This window comes from Myotis yumanensis, unplaced genomic scaffold (assembly GCF_028538775.1).
Source record: "Myotis yumanensis isolate MYYU_CA2020_CCGP unplaced genomic scaffold, mMyoYum1.0.hap1 SCAF_2, whole genome shotgun sequence".
NCBI classification, from domain to species: domain Eukaryota; kingdom Metazoa; phylum Chordata; class Mammalia; order Chiroptera; family Vespertilionidae; genus Myotis; species Myotis yumanensis.
This window is the reverse complement of record NW_027223753.1, coordinates 30,046,268-30,071,196: the sequence shown is the minus strand read 5'-3', so window position 1 is coordinate 30,071,196 and position 24,929 is coordinate 30,046,268. Positions and strand designations below refer to the sequence as shown.

Below are 24,929 nucleotides of genomic sequence, written 5' to 3'. Positions count from 1 at the left end.
ACAGGAAGGCTGGCTGAGGGGAAATTCTACAACTAGAAGGAAAGAGAAAAGCACACTGAGACTCAGAGGAGGTGCGGAAGTAAAGTGCAGAGGTACGGAGGCGAGCGCGGAAAGGGCTGGCAACTGAGGACACGGTTGTCTTTTTCAATCGGGAGGGAGACACAGGCTCCCGACTGCTCTGAACTCCAGTTCTGGGCAAGTCTCTGGGGACCCAGACTCATACGGGGAGAAACTGGACTGTCTGGCAGTGGGCAGAACTCGAGGGCGGCTTTCTCTCAGAGGTGCTTGCAGCAGCTACCAGGGGACACTGAGACCCCGGGCCTCTTAGGGCAGGGCTGAGGAGCAGCCATAGCTGTTTGCTCTGCCCTGTTGATTCCCTAAGACCTTGCCCCACCCAAGCTGTGCACAGAGGCTTTTGCATATGAATGGCCTGGCCCTTTGCAATCTAAAATGACCTAACCGACTGCAGTTGGGTCAGAGAGACCCAGAACATCCAAAAGAAGGCCCAAGGCCCCACAGCAGCTTGCAATGCTTCACAGCTGGGCCTCATCTGGGCACCTCCAAACCCCAAACAAGAAAGAGGAATCTGCAGATCTCTCCATAGCTCCTGCTGGGTAGCCTCAGGCAGAGGCTAAATTAGCACCTCCTTAGAGATCCAAGAGCCAATGTACCCAGTGGTCAGATTGGGACCATCCAGATTACAATTCCTCGGATCCATAAGGGACACACTCAGGGGGCAGACTCAGTGAACACCAAAGCCCCACTGAAACAAGTCTTGCCCCATAAGGGTGTCTCCAGCACAGAAGTTCTCCCACCATAAACACGGCTGATTCCACAGCCAATTGGCCTGGAGGTCAATTCCTCCCAGTGATACCTACAACAATCAAGGCTTAACTACAACAAGACTGTGCACAAAGCCCACAAAGGGGTGCACCAAGAGCATCTACCTCAGGTAATTGGGGAGGCTGAGCCACTATAGGACACCTAGCACACAAAGCCACTCTATCAACACAGGAAAGCAGCCAAAATGCAGAGACAAAGAAACAGATCACAAATGACAGAAATGGAGGAAAGCAAACTACTGGATATAGAGTTCAAAACCACACTTTTAAGGTTTTTCAAGAATTTTCTAGAAATCGCCGATAAATTTAGTGAGACCCTTGAGGATATGAAAAAGGACCAACTAGAAATTAAGCATACACTGACTCAAATAAAGAATAATATACAGAGATCCAACAGTAGACTAGATGATCGCAAGAATCAAGTCAAAGATTTGAAATACGAAGAAGTAAAAAACACACAACCGGAAAAGCAAAAAGTAAAAAGAATCCAAAAATACGAAGATAGTGTAAGGAGCCTCTGGGACAACTTCAAGCGTACAAACATCCAAATTATAGGGGTGCCAGAAGAAGAGAGAGAGCAAGATATTGAAAACCTATTTGAAGAAATAATGACAGAAAACTTCCCCCACCTGGTGAAAGAAATAGACTTACAAGTCCAGGAAGCACAGAGAACCCCAAACAAAAGGAATCCAAAGAGGAACACACCAAGACACATCATAATTAAAATGCCAAGAGCAAAAGACAAAGAGAGAATCTTAAAAGCAGCAAGAGAAAGAGATTCAATTACCTACAAGGGAGTACCCATACGACTGTCAGCTGATTTCTCAACAGAAACTTTGCAGGCCAGAAGGGAGTGGCAAGAAATATTCAAAGTGATAAATAGCAAGAACCTACAACCAAGATTACTTTATCCAGCAAAGCTATCATTCAGAAGTGAAGGTCAGATAAAGAGCTTCACTGATAAGAAAAAGCTAAAGGAGTTCATCACCACCAAACCAGTATTATATGAAATGCTGAAAGGTATCCTTTAAGAAGAGGAAGAAGAAGAAAAAGGTAAAGATAAAAATTATGAACAACAGATACATATCTATCAACAAGTGAATCTAAAAATCAAGTGAATAAAAAATCTGACGAACAGAGTAAACTGGTGAATATAATAGAATCAGGGGCATAGAAAGGGAGTGGACTGACAATTCTCGGGGGGAAAGGCAGTGGTGGGTGCAGGACAAGACTGGACAAAAATTGTACACCTACGGATGAGGACAGTGCGAGGGGTGGGGAGTAAGGGCAGAGGGTGGGGTGGGAACTGGGTGGAGGGGAGCTGTGGGGGGAAAAAAGAGGAACAACTGTAATAATCTGAACAATAAAGATTTAAAAAAATAATTTAAAAAAAGAAAACTGTTTATCTGACTAGGTTAAAAAAAAAAAAAAAGGGACCTAAAGAGAATTTAAAAATTCCTTTTTTGCTTTACTTAAATGTTATTTCCTTCAATTAGGTGGCATACTGATTCTAAGTTTTCTTATAATTTATTCATAAATCCTGAAAATTCATTTAAAATGTATTATTGATACCAAACAACCCAAATTTCAAATCTTAAGAGCCTTTATAGCCCTTATTTTTTAACTTCTTTACAAGCTATCACAACTAAGCAGCAGTGAAAAAAGTTGTGCTAATACACTATTTATAATCATTTTTATGTACAAGCTTTACATAATGAAGAGTGTGCCAACAACTTTTAAGAAATCTTGATCTCTGAACCTAGTATATCATATGAAAATTTGTTTATAAATAGACTTCCTCACTAGACCAGAAGTTTTAATGTCAGTGATATCTTATTTATCCTTGTATCTCTACAACCAAGCTTAGTACCTAATATAAAGTTGTAACAATAAATGTTTGCTAAACATAATTCTAATGAATGTCATATTTGAAGATGCACTAAAGTTATTAAAATAATTTAAAATATTAAAATATTCATAACATCCAGAGCTCTGGGGCCTATAGATACTATAGCTCTACTTTTATATATATATATATATATATATATATATATATATATATATAAACCCCACATTTTATTACTTAAGTGAAAAGGAATAAAGGACAGAAAGACATCCTGTGGTTCATGGCTTAGAAAATTTAATATTAAGATGGCAGTATGCCCCAAATTGATATATAGATTCAATACAATTCCTATCAAATCCCAGTCAGCTTATTTGTAGGAATGGCAAACTGATCCTAAAATACACATGTATTCGACCTAGAATAGTCAAAACAATCTTGAAAAAGAACAAACTTGGAAGATTCACATATCCTGATTTTAAAACGTACTACAGAGTAACAGTAATTTTAAGTAAGAGTATAAAAAGAAACCTGTATATTTTGGGTCAATTGATTTTCCACAGGCTACCAAGATAATACAAATGAGAAAAGAACAGTCCTTTGAGTAAATGGTACTGGGAAAGCTGGATATCCACATGCCAAAGAATGAAATTGAGCCCCCTCACACCACACATTAAAATTAACTGAAAATGGATCAAAGTCCTAAATGTAAGGACTAAAACTCTTAGAAGAAAAATACGTGTAAATCTTTATGACCTTGGGTTAGGCAATGGTTCTTAGATATGACACCAAAAACACAAGCAACCAAAAGAAAATTGATAAATGCATCAACACTTAAAAAACTTTGTCAATAGACACTCTCAAGAAAGTGAAAATAAAACTCACACAATGGGAGAAAAATTTTCAAGTCATAGATGTGATAAGGAATAGGTGTACAACTCCCTAATAAAAAGACAACCTGATTAAAAAATGGACAAAGGATATGAATAGACATTTTTCCAAAGGAGATCTGTGAATGGCCAGTAAGCACATCAGGGCAAAGCAAATCAAAATTGTAATACAATGAGATACCACTTCCTACCCACTAGGACAGCTATAATGAAAAAGACAAAATAAAAAGTGTTGACAAGAATGTGAAATACTGGAAGCCTCATAATTGTGAGAATGTAAAATGGTGCTGCCACTTTGGAAAACAGTTTGGCAGTTCCTTAAAAGATTAAACATATGACCCAGCAATTCCACTCTTAGAGAAATGAAAACCTATCCAAGAGAAATTATGTCCACACAAAACTTATATACACAAATGATCATAGTAGCATTTTTCATAATAGCCCAAAGTGAAAACAACACAAATGGCCCATCAACTGATGAACAGATATAATTGTTATATATTCATACAATGGCCATTTCATTCAGTCATACTCCTACAGGCTATAACACAGATGACGCTGAAAACTTTATACTAAATGAAAGAAGCCAGACACAAAAGATCATATATCATTACGATTTCATTTATATAAAAAATATCCAAAATAGGCAGTCCATAGAGATGGAAAAAATAAATTAGTAGTTGCCAGAAGCTTGAGGGGTGGAGGGTGACTGTTAAGTACAGAGTTCTTTCTGGAGTGATAAAGTGAAAATGTCCTGGAATTAGATACTGGTTATGACCGCACAACTCTGAAAATATACTGAATTATATACTTTTAAATGGTAAATGTTATGGTATATAAATTTTATCTCAATAACAATACTCTCTTAAGAAAAAACATGAATCAAGAAGCTCTAACCTAATGCAGTAGTGGGCCCAACACAGTTAAAAGTCACTTGTCACAAAGCAAAATCAGTGGGTATTGTCCAGAAAGAACTCAGGTCTCTTGATTTCTGGTTGTTTCCTGGCTTTACTTTGGACCATATCAGTTTTTTATAAAAGTTCTCAATAGTCATTAATGTCACAAAAAGTCAAGCAATTCACCTACTTGAAGAATAAGAATTCCAAAGATACTCTCAGATTCAAAATATGTGAGTTAATGTTAAATTCTTGATCCCTGCCTTCCTGATCAAAAGAAAAGGTCTGAGTAAAAAGAAGCCAAATGACAATTTCTAGAACACCTAAGACCAGTCTTAATTTAAAACAGCAAGAGGATTAATGTACAATTAGAAATGTTTCTTTAAGAAAAGAACAACTACTTCTTAGTTAACTAGGAAACATCATTCTTGTGATAAACATTAAGCATCTACTACTTATATGAGACATTATGAACATGTCAAAGACCCAATCCTTGTCAAGAAAAAACTCAGGAATGAGTGGAATAGATCAAAATACAGGTAGTACAGCTCAGCTGGTGTGGCTCAGTGATTGTATAAGAATTTCCTAGTAGCTTGCTCCTAATAGCCCAAAACTAAAAATAATCCAAATGTCCACCAACAGATAAATATAAAAAAGATTGTGCATGAGCCTGGCTGTGTGGCTTAGTGGTTGAGCATCAAACCCATGAACCAAGAGGTCAATGGTTGGATTCCAGGTCAGGGCTCAATGCCCAGTAGGGGGCATGCAGAAGGCAGCAGATTGATGTTTCTCTCTCATCGATGTTTCTCTCTTTCTCTCTCTCTCTCTTCCTCTCTCTAAAATTAATTAAAAATATATTTTAAAAGATAAAAATACAGGCAGTATATCATTCAGGAGCATTAGCAGACTAAAATGGAAAGAAAGACTATTTTAGATACAATGAAGAATATGGGCAAAAACATGAAAATATAAAACTGCATCATAAATGCAAGATAAATAGTGCAATATAGCTTGAATATAAAGTTCAGAGGTAAGAAGCTGAGAGCTGAAGTTGAAAATGGTGTTTTTACCTGTGTACCAGGCAACAATGTAGAAAATGGAACAAAGACAAGCAGAGATTAAAGAAAGGAGACCAGTTGGAGGTGACAAAATAATCCAAGTTATTTATCATTAAATAATTTTTTAAAAATCTCATTTCTTGTAATTACTTTGTTTTCACATAAAAACTCAGGATCTCAAAACATCAATGATAACAGATCAGGATAGTATCTTCTTATTATAAAACCCCACAGTGAATCAGTGGCTCACTGTTTCATACCTTATATCCAGGAGCTAGCTGGGGATAACAGACACCCCAATGTTCCAGCATCAAAGCAATTGGTTGAATACATCTCACCAATTATCTCTGAACATACACAGAAAAGATGAAATGGAAATTCTAGACTTAAATCATTCAATGATTGGAAAAAAGTTCACCAGATGTGCTTAACAACAAGTAGGACAGTCAAAGAGCCAGAGACCTTTAAGATAGATCAGTAAAAATTATTCAATTTCAGGAACAAAAGAAAAAGGGGGGAAATTAGCAAAGAAAGCCTCAATGACCTGTGAAACAAGGTCAAAGAGTCTATCATATTTTAATTGGATACTAAAAGGGAAGAAGAAAAAATGGGACCATAGTTCTTAAAAAATAATAATGACCAAAAATATTCCAGATTCGGATGAAACCTCTTGTTACTGATCCTAAAAGAAGTCCCAAACAGAAAATATACAAGAAAATTAGAGGTACGTCAAACTGTTTAAATCTAAATTTAAAGAGAAAATTCTTGATAGTTGCCAAAGAAGGGATTGAGTCTGGAGAGGGCACTTTGCATACAGGGGAATAAAAATATGACAGGTGACTTTTTACCAGAAATAGTGGAGGCCAAGGAAAAATCTTCAAAGTTCTGAGAGGTGGAGAAAACCCTGCAAACTCTTAAAGATTCCATATCCAAAAAATGTATTGTGAGGATAAAATAAAGACCTTTACAGATAAACAAAAGTCTACACAATATGTTGCCTCAAGACCTGTACTATAAGAAATGCCAAAGGATACAGTAAGGCTAAAGGGGAAAGATATCAGAGTGAAACCTGGATTTACAGAAAAGGACATCAGGGAAGGTAAATAATTAGGAAAATATTTTCTTCAACATAATTTCCTTAAAACACTATGAACTGTTTAAAGCAAACAAAATAAATCCTAAGGTGGGATTTATGGTGTAAGTAAAAGTACAAGATATGACAACAGCACAAAGAAAGGGATGGGTAGATAAATGGAATTATACTGTTCTAAGGATATTTCAGGAAATAGATGGGAAGAAGAAACTAGTAAGTGGTATGAAGTGAAAAGTGGTATAACATTACCTCTAAATAGACTTTGATAAGTTAGTAGTTAAGCTACTAACTTGTTAGTACTATTAAGCTCTACAATGACTACTTAAAAATTAATAAAGGGAACATAGCTAAGAAGTGACTAGATGAAATAAAATAGAAGACTATCTATATACTATTTGATCAATCCCAAAGAGTACAAAAATGAAGCCACACAGGAACAAAAAATTAAAATAGCAATCATACTAATATCATAATAAATATAGACTAAGCACTCCAATTAGATTATTAGATTGTAGATTATTAGACTGAATTTAAAAAGCAAGAACCAATAGCTACATGCTGTTTATAAGAGACACACTTTAAATACAAAGACATTTATAGACTAAAAGAAAAATACTAGAAAAAATGTCATGAAGTTGCTAAGAAAGGTGTAGTGGCTATATTAATATCAGACAAAGAAAGCTTCAAGACAGAGTATTTTAAGTAACTAAGAATATTTTATAAAGATTAAAGTACAATTCAACAGGAAGATTAAACATACTACCATTAATATTAATCTGAAAGGGATCACAGACCTACAGTAAATGTAAAATAAAAGTATAAAAACCTACAAAAGAGAACAAAGGAGAAAATCTTTATGACTTTGGTTGATTTCCCAGACAGGACACAAAAGTCACTAATCACTAAATTAATATTTTCAAAATTCAAAATGTCTACTCTTTTTAAGACACTATTATGAAAACAAAAAAGTCTGAAAAATATTTACACAATATAAATCCAAGAAAGGACATATCCAGAATAGATTTTTAAAAACCTCTTAGAACTCAGTACTGATGACAACCAAATTTTAAAAAGAATAGCAAAGACTTCAAAAGAACCTTCAGAAGAGAAGATATACAAATGACCAATAAGCCCAAGAAAAATGCTCAACATCAATGATCATCAGGAAAATTCACAATAAAACCATAACAAAATACCACTTCATACCCACTAAAATGACTTAACTGAAAAAGACAGGTAGTACCAACTGTTGGCCAGGATGTGGAGCAACTGGAACTCTCACACATTGCTAATGGGAATGTAAGATACACAACCACATTGGGAAAAGGTTTGGCAATTACTTATAATCTTCCATCTACGAAAGCAATTGTTCTATTACTCAAGAGAAATGAAAACACATGCCCATAGAAAACTTGTACAAAAATTTCCTAGTAACTTGTTTATAATAGCCCAAAACTGAAAATAATCCTAATGTCCACCAACAGATAAACAGATAAAAAAGACTGTGCTATAGCCTGGCCGGTGCGGCTCAGTGGTTGAATGTTGACCCATGAACCAAGAGGTCATGAGTTCAATTTCCGGTCAGGGTACATGCCTGGGTGTGGGCTCAAACCCTATAGGAGGTGTGCAAAAGGCAGCTGATTGATATTTCTCTCTCTTCGATGATTCTATCTATCCCTCTCCTTTCCTCTCTCCCTAAAAAAAAATCAATAAAAACTTATCTTTTTTAAAAAGATTGTGGTATATACATATTTAGTAATAATAAGAAACAAACTAACATATCTAATAGCAACACAGACATTATACTGAGTGAAGCAAGCCAGGCATAAATAGAGCATATACCAAATGATTCCCACTTAGGTGAAGAGTTCAATAATGTGAGGTTTATGTGAACTAATCTATGGATAAATCTAAGAACTTAAATAAATATCACTATCTAAAGCTGGGGCCTGTCTATATAACTGTTTGAAGGTTTGAAACAATGCATGTAAAATATCTAATCTATAAAGCAATATATAATGTAAACATTATTATTAATTCATATCAACAATTCTGGTACAACAAGCTAATGTCCTCCTAAAGAAAAAGACTACAATGTTTTGATTTGTAAAATCCCAAAGAAAAATCACAACTAGAATTGTATAGCTTTGAACACATATTCAAAATATGAATCAACAGCAATCTTCAACATATCCTAAAGCAAAGATTAATTCTAGAGGAGAAAAACATGGCACCCAATTAAAAACTAGGCAGCATTCTTAAATTACAAAATATTTTCACTTCAAATAAAGTACATTTTAATTATTCCAATAATTTATTTCTGATAGTTTTGTCAACACAAAATATTCTGCTCTATCACACACTAATGTAACTTTTAACAGTCCCCAGATTAAAAATAGCCTAGTAAAAATGCTATTATCTGATTAAATACAAGTAAACCCAAGAAGCTAATACTAACTTCATATTGCTATGGAAAGCAGTCCCTATCATAAATAGCCTATCATTCCAAATGGCTAAATCTATAAATTTTATGTTTTAACTAACCTACTGCTCAGTGGTAAAGTGAATCATCACAGACTATTCTCTGCTCTTCCTTAGCTCTCAATGCACACCACTTCAGAAGCCTCAAACATAGTGTTTGGTCCCTTTTGTCCCTGACTTTTTTGGTTTCATATCATGTCTCAATGTTGTTGTTATTTTTACTTTCCCAGTTTAGATTTGGCAATCCAGTTTTTAAGTTTTGGGGTTTTTTTTACCCTCCACCATGTTAGGATGCTGCTCCTGGTAAATGCCCATAGGTCCAAGGCACAGCATTTGCATGCACCATAGATAGAGTGAACATATTTCCCAGTTTCAGTCTTGGTTTATAACTGTTGCCTAAGCATAATTAAGGATAACAACCCTTTTTATTCCCAGAAGCTTCTAGTTTAAACAGAAAGTTAAATAGTCACTCTATTCATACCACAAAAATAGTCTTCGAACAGTAAAATATAAAGTACTTAAAAGCCAAGCAGTTTGGCTGGCTAATACAATGAATGCATGGACAAAAGCTATTCCAATGCCAGTTCAGGTCCCCAGAACATTCTTAGTTTTTATTACTTCTAAATATATTGATTATCAAATTAAGCTAAGTGTGCTCAGGAGAGATCATTAGGAAATTTACTCTTAATCAATGGATTAAAAACATGTAATTAACACATTAATTATAGTATAGTAAATGGTTCCTCTAAATGTTAAAAATAGTATGTTCTAATAAGCAATAGTTGGCCATATCTTGTTTTTATTTTTTTAAATATATTTTTATTGATTTCAGAGAGAGAGGAAGGGATAGAGAGAAACATCAGATGAGAGAGAAACATCAATTGGCTGCCTCCTGCACGCCCTCTACTGGGGATTGAGCCCACAACCAGAGGATGTGCCCTGAAAGGGAATCAATCCACTGACCTCTTGGTTCATGGGTCGACACTGAACCACTGAGCCACACCAGCCAGACCTTTATCTTGTTTTTAAATCATCAATGCCTTAACAGGATCCTTTCCAAAATTATTATTTTTAAATTAGAAATAATGTTTTACTATATCACAATTGATTTCTAAGAGTTCACCTATATTTAGTATAACTCACAAAGCAATTTAGTATGACCATTATGTTATTAGTTTAGACTAATTCAACACTGTCTTGTATCTCACTATATGTCAAGTTAATTACTGAGTCTAAGCTTAGAAGAAAAGGACTTGATAGTCAAATGAACTTATGACTGACAACAACCCCCATGTTCTTCAAATGGTCATTACTGTGGTATACCAATATAATGGAATACATGAAATATAATGGCTACTGATACTCAAAATATGGCTGAATCTCAAATGCATTATGCTAAGTAAAAGCAGCCAGACTCAAGAGGCCACCCACTGTCTGAGTCCCATTTATATGAACTCTGAAAAAGGCAAAATTATAGTTGCCAGGGCCTGGGGGTGGGGAAAGGGGCTATCTACCAAAGGACAATACTGTTCTATATTCTGATCATGGTTGGTTACATTGCATGGATTGTTAAAACTACTAGAATTATACACCAAAGAGTGAATTTTACCATATATACTTTTTTTAAAAAATTAACTTTGGGGCAAAACATTTTTTAAAAGTTTAGATCTGGAAAAGAAAAAAAATGGCCGATCACAGAATGTTATCTCTCTTCATTAGGAAGAGAACAGAGAATCTGCACATGGGAATAAAAGGCAGCTGTAACTAAACTGGTTTGCCTAACAGTGTATACCATCAGGGTTCTAGGTTGGCACTTCTGTTTCTGCAGTGTTCTCTTTGCATCAGACCCACAATCTTTCAAACCCTCTCTGAATGCTTCTTCTTATTCTGGGCTTTCTAACCTTGGTTTGTCTAATGGACTGTCTCACATTCATAATCGACCTTTGCCTTAACCCTTTGCACTCCGCTGTCCCCTCTCAGGGGACATCGGAATTCTAGCATATCACTCAGATGTCCCCTCTCAGGGGACATTGCAGTTTATTAGTGATTACGGGGAATTGAGTTATTTCAACGCAACTTTTTGAGACATGCATGTTTCCCTGAAGTTTTATCTTGAAATGGCACAAGAAATTAAATCAAAATATCGTAAAATTACTAAGATATATACAAGAAATGTCAGCGGGTTTTGTGTCGGATTAAACAATAAACTACATATTCCCGATGTGGGACAAAGAAAACGGGACTGCATTGTGTGTTCTAACAGGAAAACACCTGGTGGCAGGCGTCAAACCACTTATTACTGTCAAACATGCACTAATCAGCCTGCAATGCATATTGGGGAGTGTTACAAAACTTATCATACTGTACAAAATTATAAACAATAAAATATTGTTTTTTTTGCAAATATACATTCCTCGATGTCACCCAGTTCATATAAGTCCAATATCATTATAATACGTTACTTGGTTCCAAAATTATACTCAATAATACGAGGGTCTGTAAATGCACGTTTCCGCCGCAAAGTAGCGTCGAGTAGCTGGTAGCCAATGTCCAGAATGGTTCGGAGTGCAAAGGGTTAATATGCATTCACTGGCACCAATCCTTTCTTCACTCTTGGATCTCATGTTAGTATTTATCTCAATTCCCTTAATTCCCAATTCTATCTCAACTTTGTTCTCACTGGTCCCTCAGCTAAACTTGAGTATGTCTTCTTCCTAGCCTTCAATTGGGGTTCTTACCTACCATAAGTTAAAAACCATAAATGGTAGTAATTTCAACTATCCTTGAAGTGTTTCAGAAATTGCAAATTAACGCCTCCCTTGGGATCCCCACCAATGTTTTTCTTCACTCCAATAAATATGATGTCCTTATTTCTGTCCAACCAAACTCTTGCTTATCTTTAAATTCTACTTAATGTTTGGTTTTATACAAAGACACAGATAAGAGGCCAACTTCTCACAAAAATCATGCTCTTAATTTGACTAGTATTAAAATTACACATTTATCTTCCTCCTTCAGGGTACATACCTATTATTCCTGCAAAACTGCTCATCACTTAATGTTATATATTATGTTCCCTCAAACCTTTCCAATTTTTCTATATCTTTTCACAAATAAAGTGACCAAAACAGGATACCAACAAATAATAGTCAATTTACAAATTAATACAATGCAATACTAACCTGACAAAAAAAAAATACACTTCGAAAAAGAGATCAGTCAATTATGGTCCCTTATACTATGAGATAGGAGAGGAATAGAAAAAAAAATCACTATCTCAGAACTTCCAACAGTTAATTCTCTAGCAGTGACTTTGTTGTTTCCTCACAAACCAAAAGACCCCAAACTTCACAGCCACTAAGTTTTACAACCTTCCCAACCCCAGGCAAAAAAATTTTATCTACCCCACCCCCTAAAAACAGGGGAAAAAAGCTTTTTACTATGAATTCACTATAGTTATCTCTCTCAGGACAAGCAGTTGCCTTCAGTGTCCTAAACTTCTTAGTTATCAACTTTATTACAGCCCATTGCTGCTAATTAATTGTTGAAACCATTTCCTACAACCCTTTATTTCCTTTAAAGTCAGAGTATCATTTTTATGAGGTAAGAGAGAACAAGATTGAGAAAAGATTCAATGGAAAGCAAAGAAAGAGAACTCTATATTTTTAAACTAAATTTAGCTGATAGTATTTGTTTTTCAGTAAAATGAGCAAAATATTTACCTTTCTTTAAGGTTAAAGTAACAGACATGTGAGTTGCATAAAGACTGTTAAAAAAAAAAAAGACAAAAATACAGAAAGTAAAACTAATGAGAAAAGAGGAGACAAAAGACAGGAATAAAGAAATGGATAGACTGCAGTATGAAGAAACAGGGTTGGAATCAAGGAAAGAGAAAATAGAAATCTGTCCTCCAAAAAGCAGCAATTATCAATGCAAAATATAATTTCATTTTGTTTGTGTTTCTTTTTAAAGAAAACAATAATGTGGCTGTTTGTAATTAGTTCCAGGGAACAGAGGAAAATGGATTGCAGAACTTTTATGACAACAGCTTCTAGGAAATGAAGGATTGAATCAAAAATAAATGGCCATATAAAAATATCTGTAATTCAACAATATTCTTTAAGCTTAGGCTGGCCTTCATACCTCTCTGGTAATACTTGGAACAGGAAGCTAAACCATAAAAAGATGAGAAAGAAGATGCTGTATAAGCTACTTCTACCTCTCTCTCTTGGACCCATCTGGGTCATAGTAGCAGCTAGCAAAATCCTAAGGGGTCAAAGTCCACCCCATACCCAAAGATCAAAACTACTCCCACCCCACCTTGGCTCAATGGTTTTCTCCCACTGTGGTGAGGGTGGTTTTGGAAAAGCTCCTCAAATGCCAGGAAACACTGTAATACAAAAAGAAAAAAACAATTCATAAGTACCCAAACTTAACTAACATTTTGGCCTCCCTCTCAAGGAAGATTGGCACAGTGGAAAAAGCACTAGTCTAGGAATCAAGAAACCAAATGTATTCTGTTTGTTCAGCACTCATTCTAAGACATTTGCTATACTCCAGGTGCAGAATATAAGCCAGAAGCTGCTGATGGTCATCTCTGCTACTAAATGGGCTGAAATGCAGCCACCAGAAAAGCTAAGGGATGTAAAGAGACATGCCTGGTGAGAAAATTTAAGAACCAGGCTCCAGTTCTTACTGCAGATATTTTCTCTCTTAAGTTGGTCTGTAATGGGCTTCTGTGACTTGCAAGTAAGTCTGGCCAATACACTTGGGTTCTATTTCTACACTGAACCTGGGTAAGTCATTCCTAATTTATTTGCTTTAGTTTCCTCTTATTTAAAATGGGCTAGATCTGAGGTTTTCAAAACTTTTTTTAAGCAATGGAACTTTTTAAAAATAAAATTTTATTTTTATATCAAAAATTAAAATGAATGTATCTTATAAGATCAGATTACAACATTTATTTCTGGATATTTAAATCTCACCTCGAGAGTGAAAATTAAAATGACTCTTTTAGTTTAAATGTACTTTACAATATTTACAATTATGACCAAAACCAATAAGAACAATAATGTGTTTTGATAAAAACAAGTTTAATATTAGAGACTAATGGTAAAAATCGAAAGCTTTTATTTACCTCTCAGGATTCAATTTACTTCCGTATTTTGTTTTGGCTGCACATCAGTAAGACAATCTGATTCAAAAAGAATAGTTGTAAAGAGTAATATATGTCTTTCTACATCTCCCTTAACCCCATGGTATTAGTTGACTAAGGTGGAGAAAAGCTTTTAAGTTCTGCACAAAAGAAAACCTGACAGCAGGTTCTTTTAAAAAAAAAACACAGAGCTCCAATTGGTTGAAATTTAGTACATAATGGAGGAGATGAAAAGAGTTAACCAAAGAACATACATGCATATATGCATAACCCATGGACACAGACAATAGCGTGGAGAAGGCCTGGGGCGGGGCAGGGGCTGGTGGAAGGGGATAAAGAAGCAGGAAATGGGGGACATCTGTAATACTGTCAACAATCAATAGCCCTGGCTGGAGTGGCTCAGTTGGTGAGGCGTTGTACCTTACACCAAAACGTTGCAGGTTCAACTACCAGTCAGGGCATATGCCTAAGGTGCTGGCTCAATCCCCAGTAGGGGGTGTGCAGGAGGCAGCCCATCGATGTTTGGCTCACATTGATGTTTCTCCCTCCCTTCCTCTCAAAAAAAAAAAAAAATCAATAAAAAACATTTTAAAAATAAATAAATAAATTTAGTACATAATATAGTTTTCATGTGTGGGTTTTTTAAAATGACTTAAACCTCTTTTAAAAATTAAATCTAAGCCACATGTTTACAGAATCTAATTAGTTGCTTTATAGAACTCTAATAAAATAGGTAATTCCTAAACTCTTAAGAACCCTTTCTGTCAGATTCATATATACTCACTGTCCATAGAAAATTGCAATGAAGTAAATATAAAAATTTATAATTCCTTTTTTATAATAAGCCTGCTTTAAAGGAAAGAAAAATTTTTACCAATTCCTAGTCTCAACCCTAGAGAGTTGTGAACACAGGCAAATAATAAACTAGGTCAAATAAGAAAACTATTATAATAACCTATTCAATCTTATTAAGAACCAACTTAATGGGCAAATCATAGTAGGTGCTATAAAACATTAGTTTTTTAAGAGTGCCTGCTTTCAATAGAAATTAATAACTCTCCATCTCTAACCTTAAGAAATTAGCCATCTAGCAAAGGATACAATATATTCATTCTCTTCAGTGCCACCAGCCACTGCACAAGTAACTGGGGCTAACAAGTAAACTATATACATACCTGAGAGGTCTGGTGCACAGATTTGTGCACCAGTGGGGTCCCTTGACCTTGCCTGTGGGGATCAGGCCGAAACCGGCTCTCCAACACCCTCAAGGGGTCCCAGATTGCGAGGGGGCACAGGCCAGGACGAGGGACCCCAATGGCGCACAATCAGGGCCGGGGAGGGACCGCAGGAGGGCTCCAGGGCATGTCCAGCCTGTCTCGCCCAGTCCCGATCAGCCGGACCCCAGCAGGAAGCTAACCTACAGGTTGGAGTGTCTGCCCCCTGGTGGTCAGTGCGCGTCATAGCAGCTGCTCGAATGGTCAGTCACAGGGACAATTAGCATCTTAGGCTTTTTTATATATATATAATCCCTACCCTCATAATTTAGACTTTAACCTAAGGACAGTAGATAACCAATTAAGATTTTAAACAAAGAGTACATATGATTAGGTTAACATTTTTTTTTTAAAGATCACTGGCTACTCTGTGAAAGTTGCTATAAATGAGAAATAAGTAAATCCATGGGTAGAAAAACCAGTTAGGAGCTGCTACAATGATGACAAAGTAACAGGAACTCAAAAGAGGGAACAACAAATTCATTTGGTGTGTGGGGGTGGGGCGGGTGTTAGCCTCAGAGAAGTAATGTTGAAGCTCAATCTTAAAAGACAAGGAGTAGGCCAGACAAGTAGAGAAAAGGGACTTTATGCATTAAGAGAAGACCATCTGATGGCCCTAGCTAGTTTGGCTCAGTGGATAGAGCGTCAGCCTATGGACTGGAGAGTCCTGGATTCGATTCCAGTCAAGGGCACATGCTTAGGTTGTGGGCTCGATCCCCAGTAGGGGGCGTGCAGGAGGCAGCCAATCAATGATTCTCTCTCATCATTGATGTTTCTATCTATATCTCCCACTCCCTTCCTCTCTGAAATCAATAAAAATATTTTTTATAAAAAGAAGACCATTTGAAAAGCATGTTTGGGAAACCAAGTAATTCCTTACCGTGGGTCTTGAATGGGGTGAAGCATAGCTAGAAAGGCAGATCAAGAAAAATATAGTAAAGGATATTTTATAAAAGAAATATCTACAGAACACTGGGGAGTACTTTTAAGCAGGGTGATAATATGACCAGGCTTTCATTTTAGAAAATTTTTTCCCGAGACACTTAGCTTAAAGAAGACAAGAAGTGCAAACATCCAAACAAGAATGCATGCTTGCTAACAGATACACTGTCTCAAAGTCCTAATCTAATCATTTATCATGACAACCAAATATGGTCCAAGCAAATACTCTGAGCTTAGAAATCAAGCAACTAGTACCAAGTTCAGACCACACTGCAGTTGACAAGGCTATTGAAACAAACAAACAAGTCTCTGTAGATAAAATACTAAAAATGTAATGGTGGCAGGAGATAAATGGAATGAAGAGGAAAAAACAGCAACTAAGAAAAGAAGGAAATAACAGAAAAACAATTTTATTTCAGGGTAAAAATTACTTCCAGTTCTCAATTACATACAAATCCACCTCTTGTATGTAATACTTAATAAAGTGCTGTTCCTAACAAGCAGTTCAAAAACCAAATTTAATACATACACTTAAGAAAATAACCAAACAAAAACTAGATTAGAAACAGCAAACTATAACAGAGGACCAGCTCTATACTAGCTAGTTTCCCACTGTTTAAAAGGAAAGTTCTCCCGCTGCTGGTCCTTGAAGCATACCAACTAAAATGGGGATACGGTGGGTGGGATAGGGGCGGGGTAGGTGGGAGTGGGCTGAAGGAGGACTTGCTATTTTCACAAATAGTCCTGATCAATGAACCAGAATGCTCTCATTCCAATTATTTTTCTTTATTTAACAGATATATCTTAGGTACAAACATGACAATAGATATAATGAAGAATCCAATTATTTTAAGAAAACAAATCCTACCTTTCCAGGGTCATCCTTGGATCGAGGCACTTTAAGGAAACACTTGTTCAGAGACAGATTATGTCGTATGGAATTCTAAAATTAAAGAAGAAAAACCATACAGTCACTGGAATCCAAAAAGTAAAATCCACCTTTAAAAAACAAAGTCAGAAATCTAAATATCTCTGTGCACTGGGATACAATTACAAATAGAGTAAGCTTTTTAAATGAGCTTCAAATTTAAACCTTTTTGATTTTCAAATTATGAATGCTACAAAGGAAAGCAGTTATTGAAAGTTTCTGGTGAATGTTACAAAATTCCAAATAATGGACTATATGTCCCATTTTAAATGTTTATTAAGAACTTTTAATGATGCAGGAAGATGCCTATGATTAATATTAAGTATTAAATGCTAATTATAAAATTATATACATATTATGACTTAAATTGTGATTCATTCATTCTTGGAAACAAGTCAAAATGCAAAATGTTAATAGCTTTTTTACATAGAATTATACGTGATGATTATTTTCCTATTTTCTGCAGTTCAAATGATCTATAAAGCACATGTATTACCACTTTTTAATGAGTTAAAAATTCAAAACAAATAATTCCACTGCTCCATTATAAGAGCATATAGGCACCAATCAGGTTCTCACTGCAATCTATAAGAAAGAAAAACAGAAAGAAGACACTAACTACAAAGGGCTAGCAAGAACATCTAGGATTCTCAATGTCACAGGAAAAAAATAACCACCTTAGCCCTAGCTGGTTTGGCTCAGTGAATAGAGCGTCAGCCTGCGGACTGAAAGGTCTCAGGTTCGATTCTGGTCAAGGACACAAGCCCGGGTTGCGGGCTCAACCCCCCAGTGGGGTTGGTGCAGGAGGCAGCCAATCAATGATTCTATCTCATCATTGGTGTTTCTATCTCTCCCTCCCTCTCCCTTCCTCTCTAAAATCAATACAAAAACAAACAAACAAAAAAATAACCACCTAAGATGGCAGGAAAATGCACTTGGAAAAAAATCTGTGAAAGAAGAAATCTTTCACTAATAAGTAAGACTATGTCACAATTTTTAAAGAAAATATCCAAAGGCCGTTTCTTCTTAATGAAATTCTCCAAACCTATCTTATTACCAAAACATCAATTCAAAACTTATGAATGGGAGTCCCCTTCTGCTTGGGAAGTAGATACCTATCAAGAATGATGATCTCTCCCAAACAATGAGAAAACAAGGGGTTAGTCCACTCCCTCCCCAAATCACACCTATCTGAACAGCCTTAGAAAGCTGAGGTTGCAAGGAAGCCCAAAAAATGAAATTCCAGAGAGGGATAAGCCCATTCAGTGAGAAAGGGGACAAACTGTCTCACCTTTTGGCAGAGCCTGGGAGAAAGAAGTGACCACCATCTAAGAAATTAGCTAAAATTTGAAAGGCAGAGCATGGGCTAATCTGTCAGTTTAAAGCAGGGCTGAGGAACCTTTTTTCTGCCAAGGGCCATTTGAATATTTATAGCATCATTCGCTTAATATAATTCATTTAATATAAATTTATGTTGCTATGAAAAAAAGCTCCTAGACTTATTGAATTTTGAATCCTGCCTGTGGTTGCCTTGGCAGGTCCAGACCAAATGACTTCGCAGGCCTTATATAAGGCCCGTGGGCCGGAGGTTCTCCACCCCTGGCAACAAGGTTCCCAGACACAAGAGAAGCTCCCACTCACTTTCAAGCTCTTCTCCACGCACCCGTCACCATATGCTCACAAGAAAGACTGGAGAGTAGGGGGGTGGTTAGGAAAAGAGACCAAAGAAAGTCTCCTTTATTGCATAGGCAGCAAAGAGGCAACTGACAAGCACAAAGTAGGAGACAAAGCCCCGCCACCTTCTATAGGTATTACAAAGCAAAAAACTTAAGGTAGGGGCAGCAAACTCTCTCACTCATAAGACTCTGGCAAAGACTGCTTTCTAAGGAAGAATGGGAGGAAAAAAACTTCTGCCTGTAGGGAGGGATAGGAAACCCCTTCCCAGGATAGGCAAAGATCTACTGCTGATGGGAGAGGAGTAGAAGCAAAATCCTTTTACCTCTGGGACAGTGCAGAAATACCTTAGCTGAGGGAGGGGCAGAAAATTATCCCAAAAGCAATTACAGATGTAAGGCTAGTCTGGCTGAAGGAAAGAAACACTAAAAAAGCCACACTCCCAAGTCCAAGGGCCTGAGTAAGACTGAAGCTGAATTAAAACATCAGGTAAAACCCCCAACCCTACCAGTGAGTAATAAGCAGAAACAATCTGATAGAGAAGAGGTAGAAGCATGTCTCTCATCCCTACCTGTAGCAAGATGGACAGAGACAACTAAAATCTAAAAAGAAAGCAGGAAAACTGAGAAAAGCCTACAAGCACCTAAGCCCTCCATTCCTAGCCCAAAGTAATAGGAGCCTACTGCTGGAGAAATGTAAAGTCTGCAGTATACTGAGAACAAAGATATAAACAACAAAACCCATATCCAGTGCAAGTATTGATTAATTCAACTCCCCACAAAAATGACCTGGGACGAAAGATGCTTGTCCATTTATAAATAGTATTTATAATACTATTTATCTCAGTCTCCTACACATCTATCTGGCACTCAATCAAAAATTTCAAGAGATAGAAAAGCATGGGGGGAAAAAACCATTGTCAAGGGATAAGAAACAAAATCCAATTGAGAGATGACTCAGGTGTTAGAACTATCAGATAAGAACTTTAAAATAACTATAACTAATATGTTAAAACTAGAGGCCTGGTGCACAAATTTGTGCACAGGTAGGGTCCAACCAGCCAGGGAGAGGGGCCAAGGGCGGTTGGCCAGCCAGCCCCATCCCCTGGTCAAACTCCCAGCAGAGGGGACAATTTGCATATTAGCCTTTTATTATACAGAATACCAAGTAGAAAAAAGTGGTAACTTGCATAAAGAGATGGGGAATTTCAACAGAGTTGTGGAAACTATAAGAAAAGAGTCAAATGTGAATGAAAGATAGAACACATGATCAAAGATAAAGAATTCCCCAGATGGACTCATCAGTAGACTGGACACAACTATGGAGAGGCTCAGATATCTTGAGGATCAATCAAGAGAAATCATATAAACTGACAAACACACACACAACATCATCATCATTATCATCATCCAAGACTATGGAACAATACAAGTAATCTGAGTCCCAGAAGGAGAGAAAAGAAAGCAATGAGGCAAAAAAAATTTTAAGTTAACAGTCAAGAATCTTCCAAAAATAACACACGACATCAAATCACAGATGAAAAGAATTTCAGAGAATACCAAGCAGAATAAAAAATCCACACACTTATGTTCATTAATCAAAATGCTGAAAAACAAACTGAAAAGAGTACATTGAAGGCAGCAAGAGTAAAAAAGATTATATACAGAAAAATAAAGATAAGGATTATACCAAATGTCTCAAAAACTATGCAAGATAGAAGAAGACATAATGACATGTTTAAAATACTAAATTTTTAAAACTGTCAATTTTATACCCAGTGAAAATACTTCCCCAAAATTAAAGCAAAACAAAGACTTCCAGACACACAAAAGCTGAAATAATTAATTGCCAGTTGGCTGGTAATTTTATAAGGAAGTTCTTTAGGCAGAAGTATGATACCAAGTGGAAACTTGTATCTACAAAAAAATAAGATAAAAAAATGAAGAGTTCCAGAAATTGTAAAAAGGAAGGCAAATTTAAAAAAACACTTTTTCTTATTTATACCTTTAAAAGATAACTGTTAACATAATTTATTATGGGGTTTACAAAATGTACAAGTAAAATGGATGCTATTGTAGCTCAAAGGATGGGTCAGAGGAATTAAAATTATCTACACTAATAAAAGAGAAACATGGTAATTGGCGTACGACCGCTACCCTTCCCATTGGCTAATCAGCGTATCCTTATGCAAATTAACTGTCAGCCAAGATGGCGGCCGGCAGCCAGGCAGCTGGAAGCTAACAGGAGGCTTGCTTGCTCCAGTGACCGCAGACTCCAACGTTCCCCGCCTCACTAGCCCGCCTCTGAGCTTCAGTTGGAAACATAGTAACATTTATAGAAAATAAACAAAACCCCAGAAACCTCCTGTCAGTCAGCCGGGATCTCAGAGCTGGAGTCGCAACATTGTTTCGAATACAGAAAACAAAGGCCAGAAACCTGCTTTCAGCCGAGCCTCAGAGAGAAAGCCGGCTCTCAGCTCCAGTGACAGCCATAGAAGGTAAATAAATGCCAGAATAAAAAAAAAGAAAAAAAGGAGAGGTTTGGAGCTTCAGTTGCCCGCCAGCCTGAAAACAGCCCTCAGCCCCTCATCCAGGCTGGCCAGGCACCCCAGTGGGGACCCCCTCCCTGAAGCAACAAGATGGCGGCTAATTTGCATACTGAAGGCGGGCGGCAGCAGGCAAGGCTGTCTGCGGTCTGGGACCCGGATCTGTGACCCTGCCTGGTGGGATTAGCGGAGCCTCGAGGCCTCCCGGCACCGGGATCAGCATGACAAGGGGGCAGCGCCCAAACGCCCTGATTGCCCTGCGGCTCTGTGTGTGACAGGGGGCAGCGCCCCAACCCCCTGATCGGCCCTGCTCTGTGGGTGATAGAGGGCAGCGTCCCAATCCCCCCCACGGGCCCTGCTCTATGTGAGACGGGGTAGAGCCATACCTCCCCATCGGCCCTGCCCTGAGTGTGACAGGGTGTGGCGCCTCAACTACCCACCCCCCCATGGGCCCTGCTCTGTGTGTGACAGGGGGTGGTGCCCCAGCTCCCCTATTGGCCCTACTCTGTGCGTGACAGGGGGGAGCTCCTCAACCCCCTGATTGGCCCTGCTCTGTGTGTGACAGGGGGCAGCTCCCCAACCCCCTGATCAGCCCTGCTCTGTGCATGACAGGGGGGAGCTCCCAAATCCCCTGATTGACCCTGCTCTGTGCATGACAAGAGGGAACTCCCCAAACCCCCGATGGGCCCTGCTGTGTGTGTGACAGGGTACGGAGCCCCAACCCCCCTGATGGTCCCTGCTCTGTGTGTGACAGGGGGCAGCGCCCCAACCCCTTGATCGGCCCTGCTCTGTGCATGGCAGGGGGCAGCAAGCAAACCCCCTGATCCGCCCTGCTCTGTGCATGACAGGGGGTGGCGCCGCAACTTCCCTATCGACCCTGCCTTGAGTGTGACAGAGGGCGGTGCCCCAACCCCCCAATCGGCCCTACCCTGAGCATGACTAGGGGTGGCTTCACAACCTCCCCATCCGCCCTGCTCTGTGCATGACAGGGGGCGGCACCCCAACTCCCCAATCGGCCCTGCTCTGAGCCCGACCAGGGGCTGCACCTAGGGATTGGGCCTGCCCTCTGCCACCCAGGAGCAGGCCTAAGCCAGCAGGTTGTTATCTCCTGAGGGGTCCCAGACTGCGAGAGGGCACAGGCAGGGCTGAGGGACCCCCTCTACCCCCGAGTGCACAAATTTTTGTGCACTGGGCCTCTAGTCCTATATAATAAAGAGCTACTATGCTAATTAGACCGAACAGCAGAACAACCAAACAGCAGAACAACCATCCAACCATCCAGACGACCTTCTGGACGAAGCCGGGGCTGCGAGAGCCAGCCGAGGCAGCTGGGCCTGCGAGGGCCGAGCCCCTTGCACAAATTTCATGCACCGGGCCTCTAGTAAAATTTATAAAGTCAGTCCAATATGCAAAAAATGTTATATTTGAAGGTAGAATGTGATAAGCTAAAGATGGGTCTGGAAAACCCTACAGCAATCATTAGCAAAATTTAGTTAGAGGTATAACAAATAAAATAATAATGGAAATAAAATGGAATCATATAAAATACTCAATCCAAATTGAAAAGACAATAAAAAGAAAGAACTAATTAAACAAACTGAAGTGCATCAATCTACCTTAAAAGTTCAAGAAGGGAGGAAAACCAAGATGGCGGCATAGGTAAACACCGGGGATTGCTGCCTCCCACAACCACTTCAAAAATACAACTAAAAGACAAAACGAACATCATCCAGAACCACAGGAAGGCTGGCTGAGTGGAATTTCTACAACTAGAAGGAAAGAGAAAAGCATACCGAGACTCAGAGGAGGTACGGTGCGGAAGTAAAATACAAAGGTGCGGAGGTGCGTGCGGAGAGGGCTGAGGGCTGAGGACACGGTTGTCTTTTTCAATCGGAGTGAGTCTCAAGCTCTGAGCTCCAGTTCCAGGCAAGTCTCTGGGGACCCAGACTCATACAGGAGAAAAGGGACTGTCTGGCATCGGTCGGAACTTGAGAGCAGCTTTCTCTCAGAGGCGCTCCCAGCGATTGCCGGGGCCTCTTGAGGGCAGGATTGAGAGCAGCCATACTGCTTTCTACGCCTGTACTGTTGATCCCCTGGGACCCCGCCCCGCCCAAGCTGTGTATGGAAGCTTTTGCGTATGAAAGGCCCAGCACTTTGTAATCTGAAAATTACTTAACAAACTGCAGCTGGCCCAAGGCCCCACAGCAACTTGCATTGCTTTATAGCTGGCTTCTGCTGGGTAGTCTCAGGCAGAGGCTAGATTAGCACCTCCTTAGATCCAAGAGCCAGTGTTCCCAGTGGTCAGAGTGGGACCATCCAATTACAACTCCTCAGATCCATAAGGGACACACTCAGGGGGCAGACTCAGTGAGCACCAAAGCCCCACTGAAGCAAGTCTTGCCCCAGAAGGGTGTCTTCAGTACAGAAGTTCTCCCACCGTAGACACAGCTGATTCTCAGACAACTGGCCTGGAGGTCAATTCCTCCCAGTGTTACCTACTACAATCAAGGCTTAACTACAACAAGACTGTGCACAAAGCCCACAAAGAGGTGCACCAAGAATGTCCACCTCTGGTAATTGGGGAGGCTGAGCCACTGGGCCCTAAAGGACACTTAGCACAGAAAGCCACTCTATCGACACAGCGAAGCATAAAAAATGCCGAGACAAAGAAAGAGGACACAAATGACAGAAATGGAGGAAAGCAAACTACTGGATATAGAGTTCAAAACCACGGTTATAAGGTTTTTCAAGAATTTTCTAGAAACCGTCGATAAACTTAATGAGAACCTCAAGAAATCTAGTGAGATCCTCGATGTTGTGATAAAGGACCAACAAGAAATTAAGCATACACTGACTGAAATAAAGAATACTATACAGACTCCCAACAGCAGACCAGAGGATCGCAAGAATCAAGCCAAAGAGTTGAAGTACGAAGAAGCAAAAATCACCCAACCAGAAAAGCAAAATGAAAAAAGAATCCAAAAATACGAAGATAGTGTAAGGAGCCTCTGGGACAGCTTCAAGCATACCAACATCCGAATTATAGGGGTGCCAGAAGAAGAGAGAGAGCAAGATACTGAAAACCTATTTGAAGAAATAATGACAGAAAACTTCCCCTACCTCATGAAAGAAATAGACTTCCAAGTCCAGGAAGCGCAGAGAACCCCAAACAAAAGAAATCCAAAGAGGAACACACCAAGACACATCATAATTAAAATGCCAAGAGCAAAAGACAAAGAGAGAATCTTAAAAGCAGCAAGAGAAAGACAGTCAATTACCTACAAGGGAGTACCCATACGACTGTCAGC

At 38.5% G+C, this 24,929-nt stretch overlaps 1 protein-coding gene across 2 annotated transcripts in view; it reads right to left on the bottom strand.

The window, feature by feature from the left end:
* FOXJ3 (forkhead box J3) overlaps positions 1-24,929 on the bottom strand; it is a 129,926-nt gene that overhangs the window by 43,812 nt on the left and 61,185 nt on the right. For both annotated transcript variants that reach the window (XM_070404988.1, XM_070404989.1), the window contains exon 4: positions 17,343-17,417. In XM_070404988.1, coding sequence (XP_070261089.1) covers positions 17,343-17,417 — 75 coding nt within the window. The remainder of the gene's footprint in view (positions 1-17,342; positions 17,418-24,929) is intronic.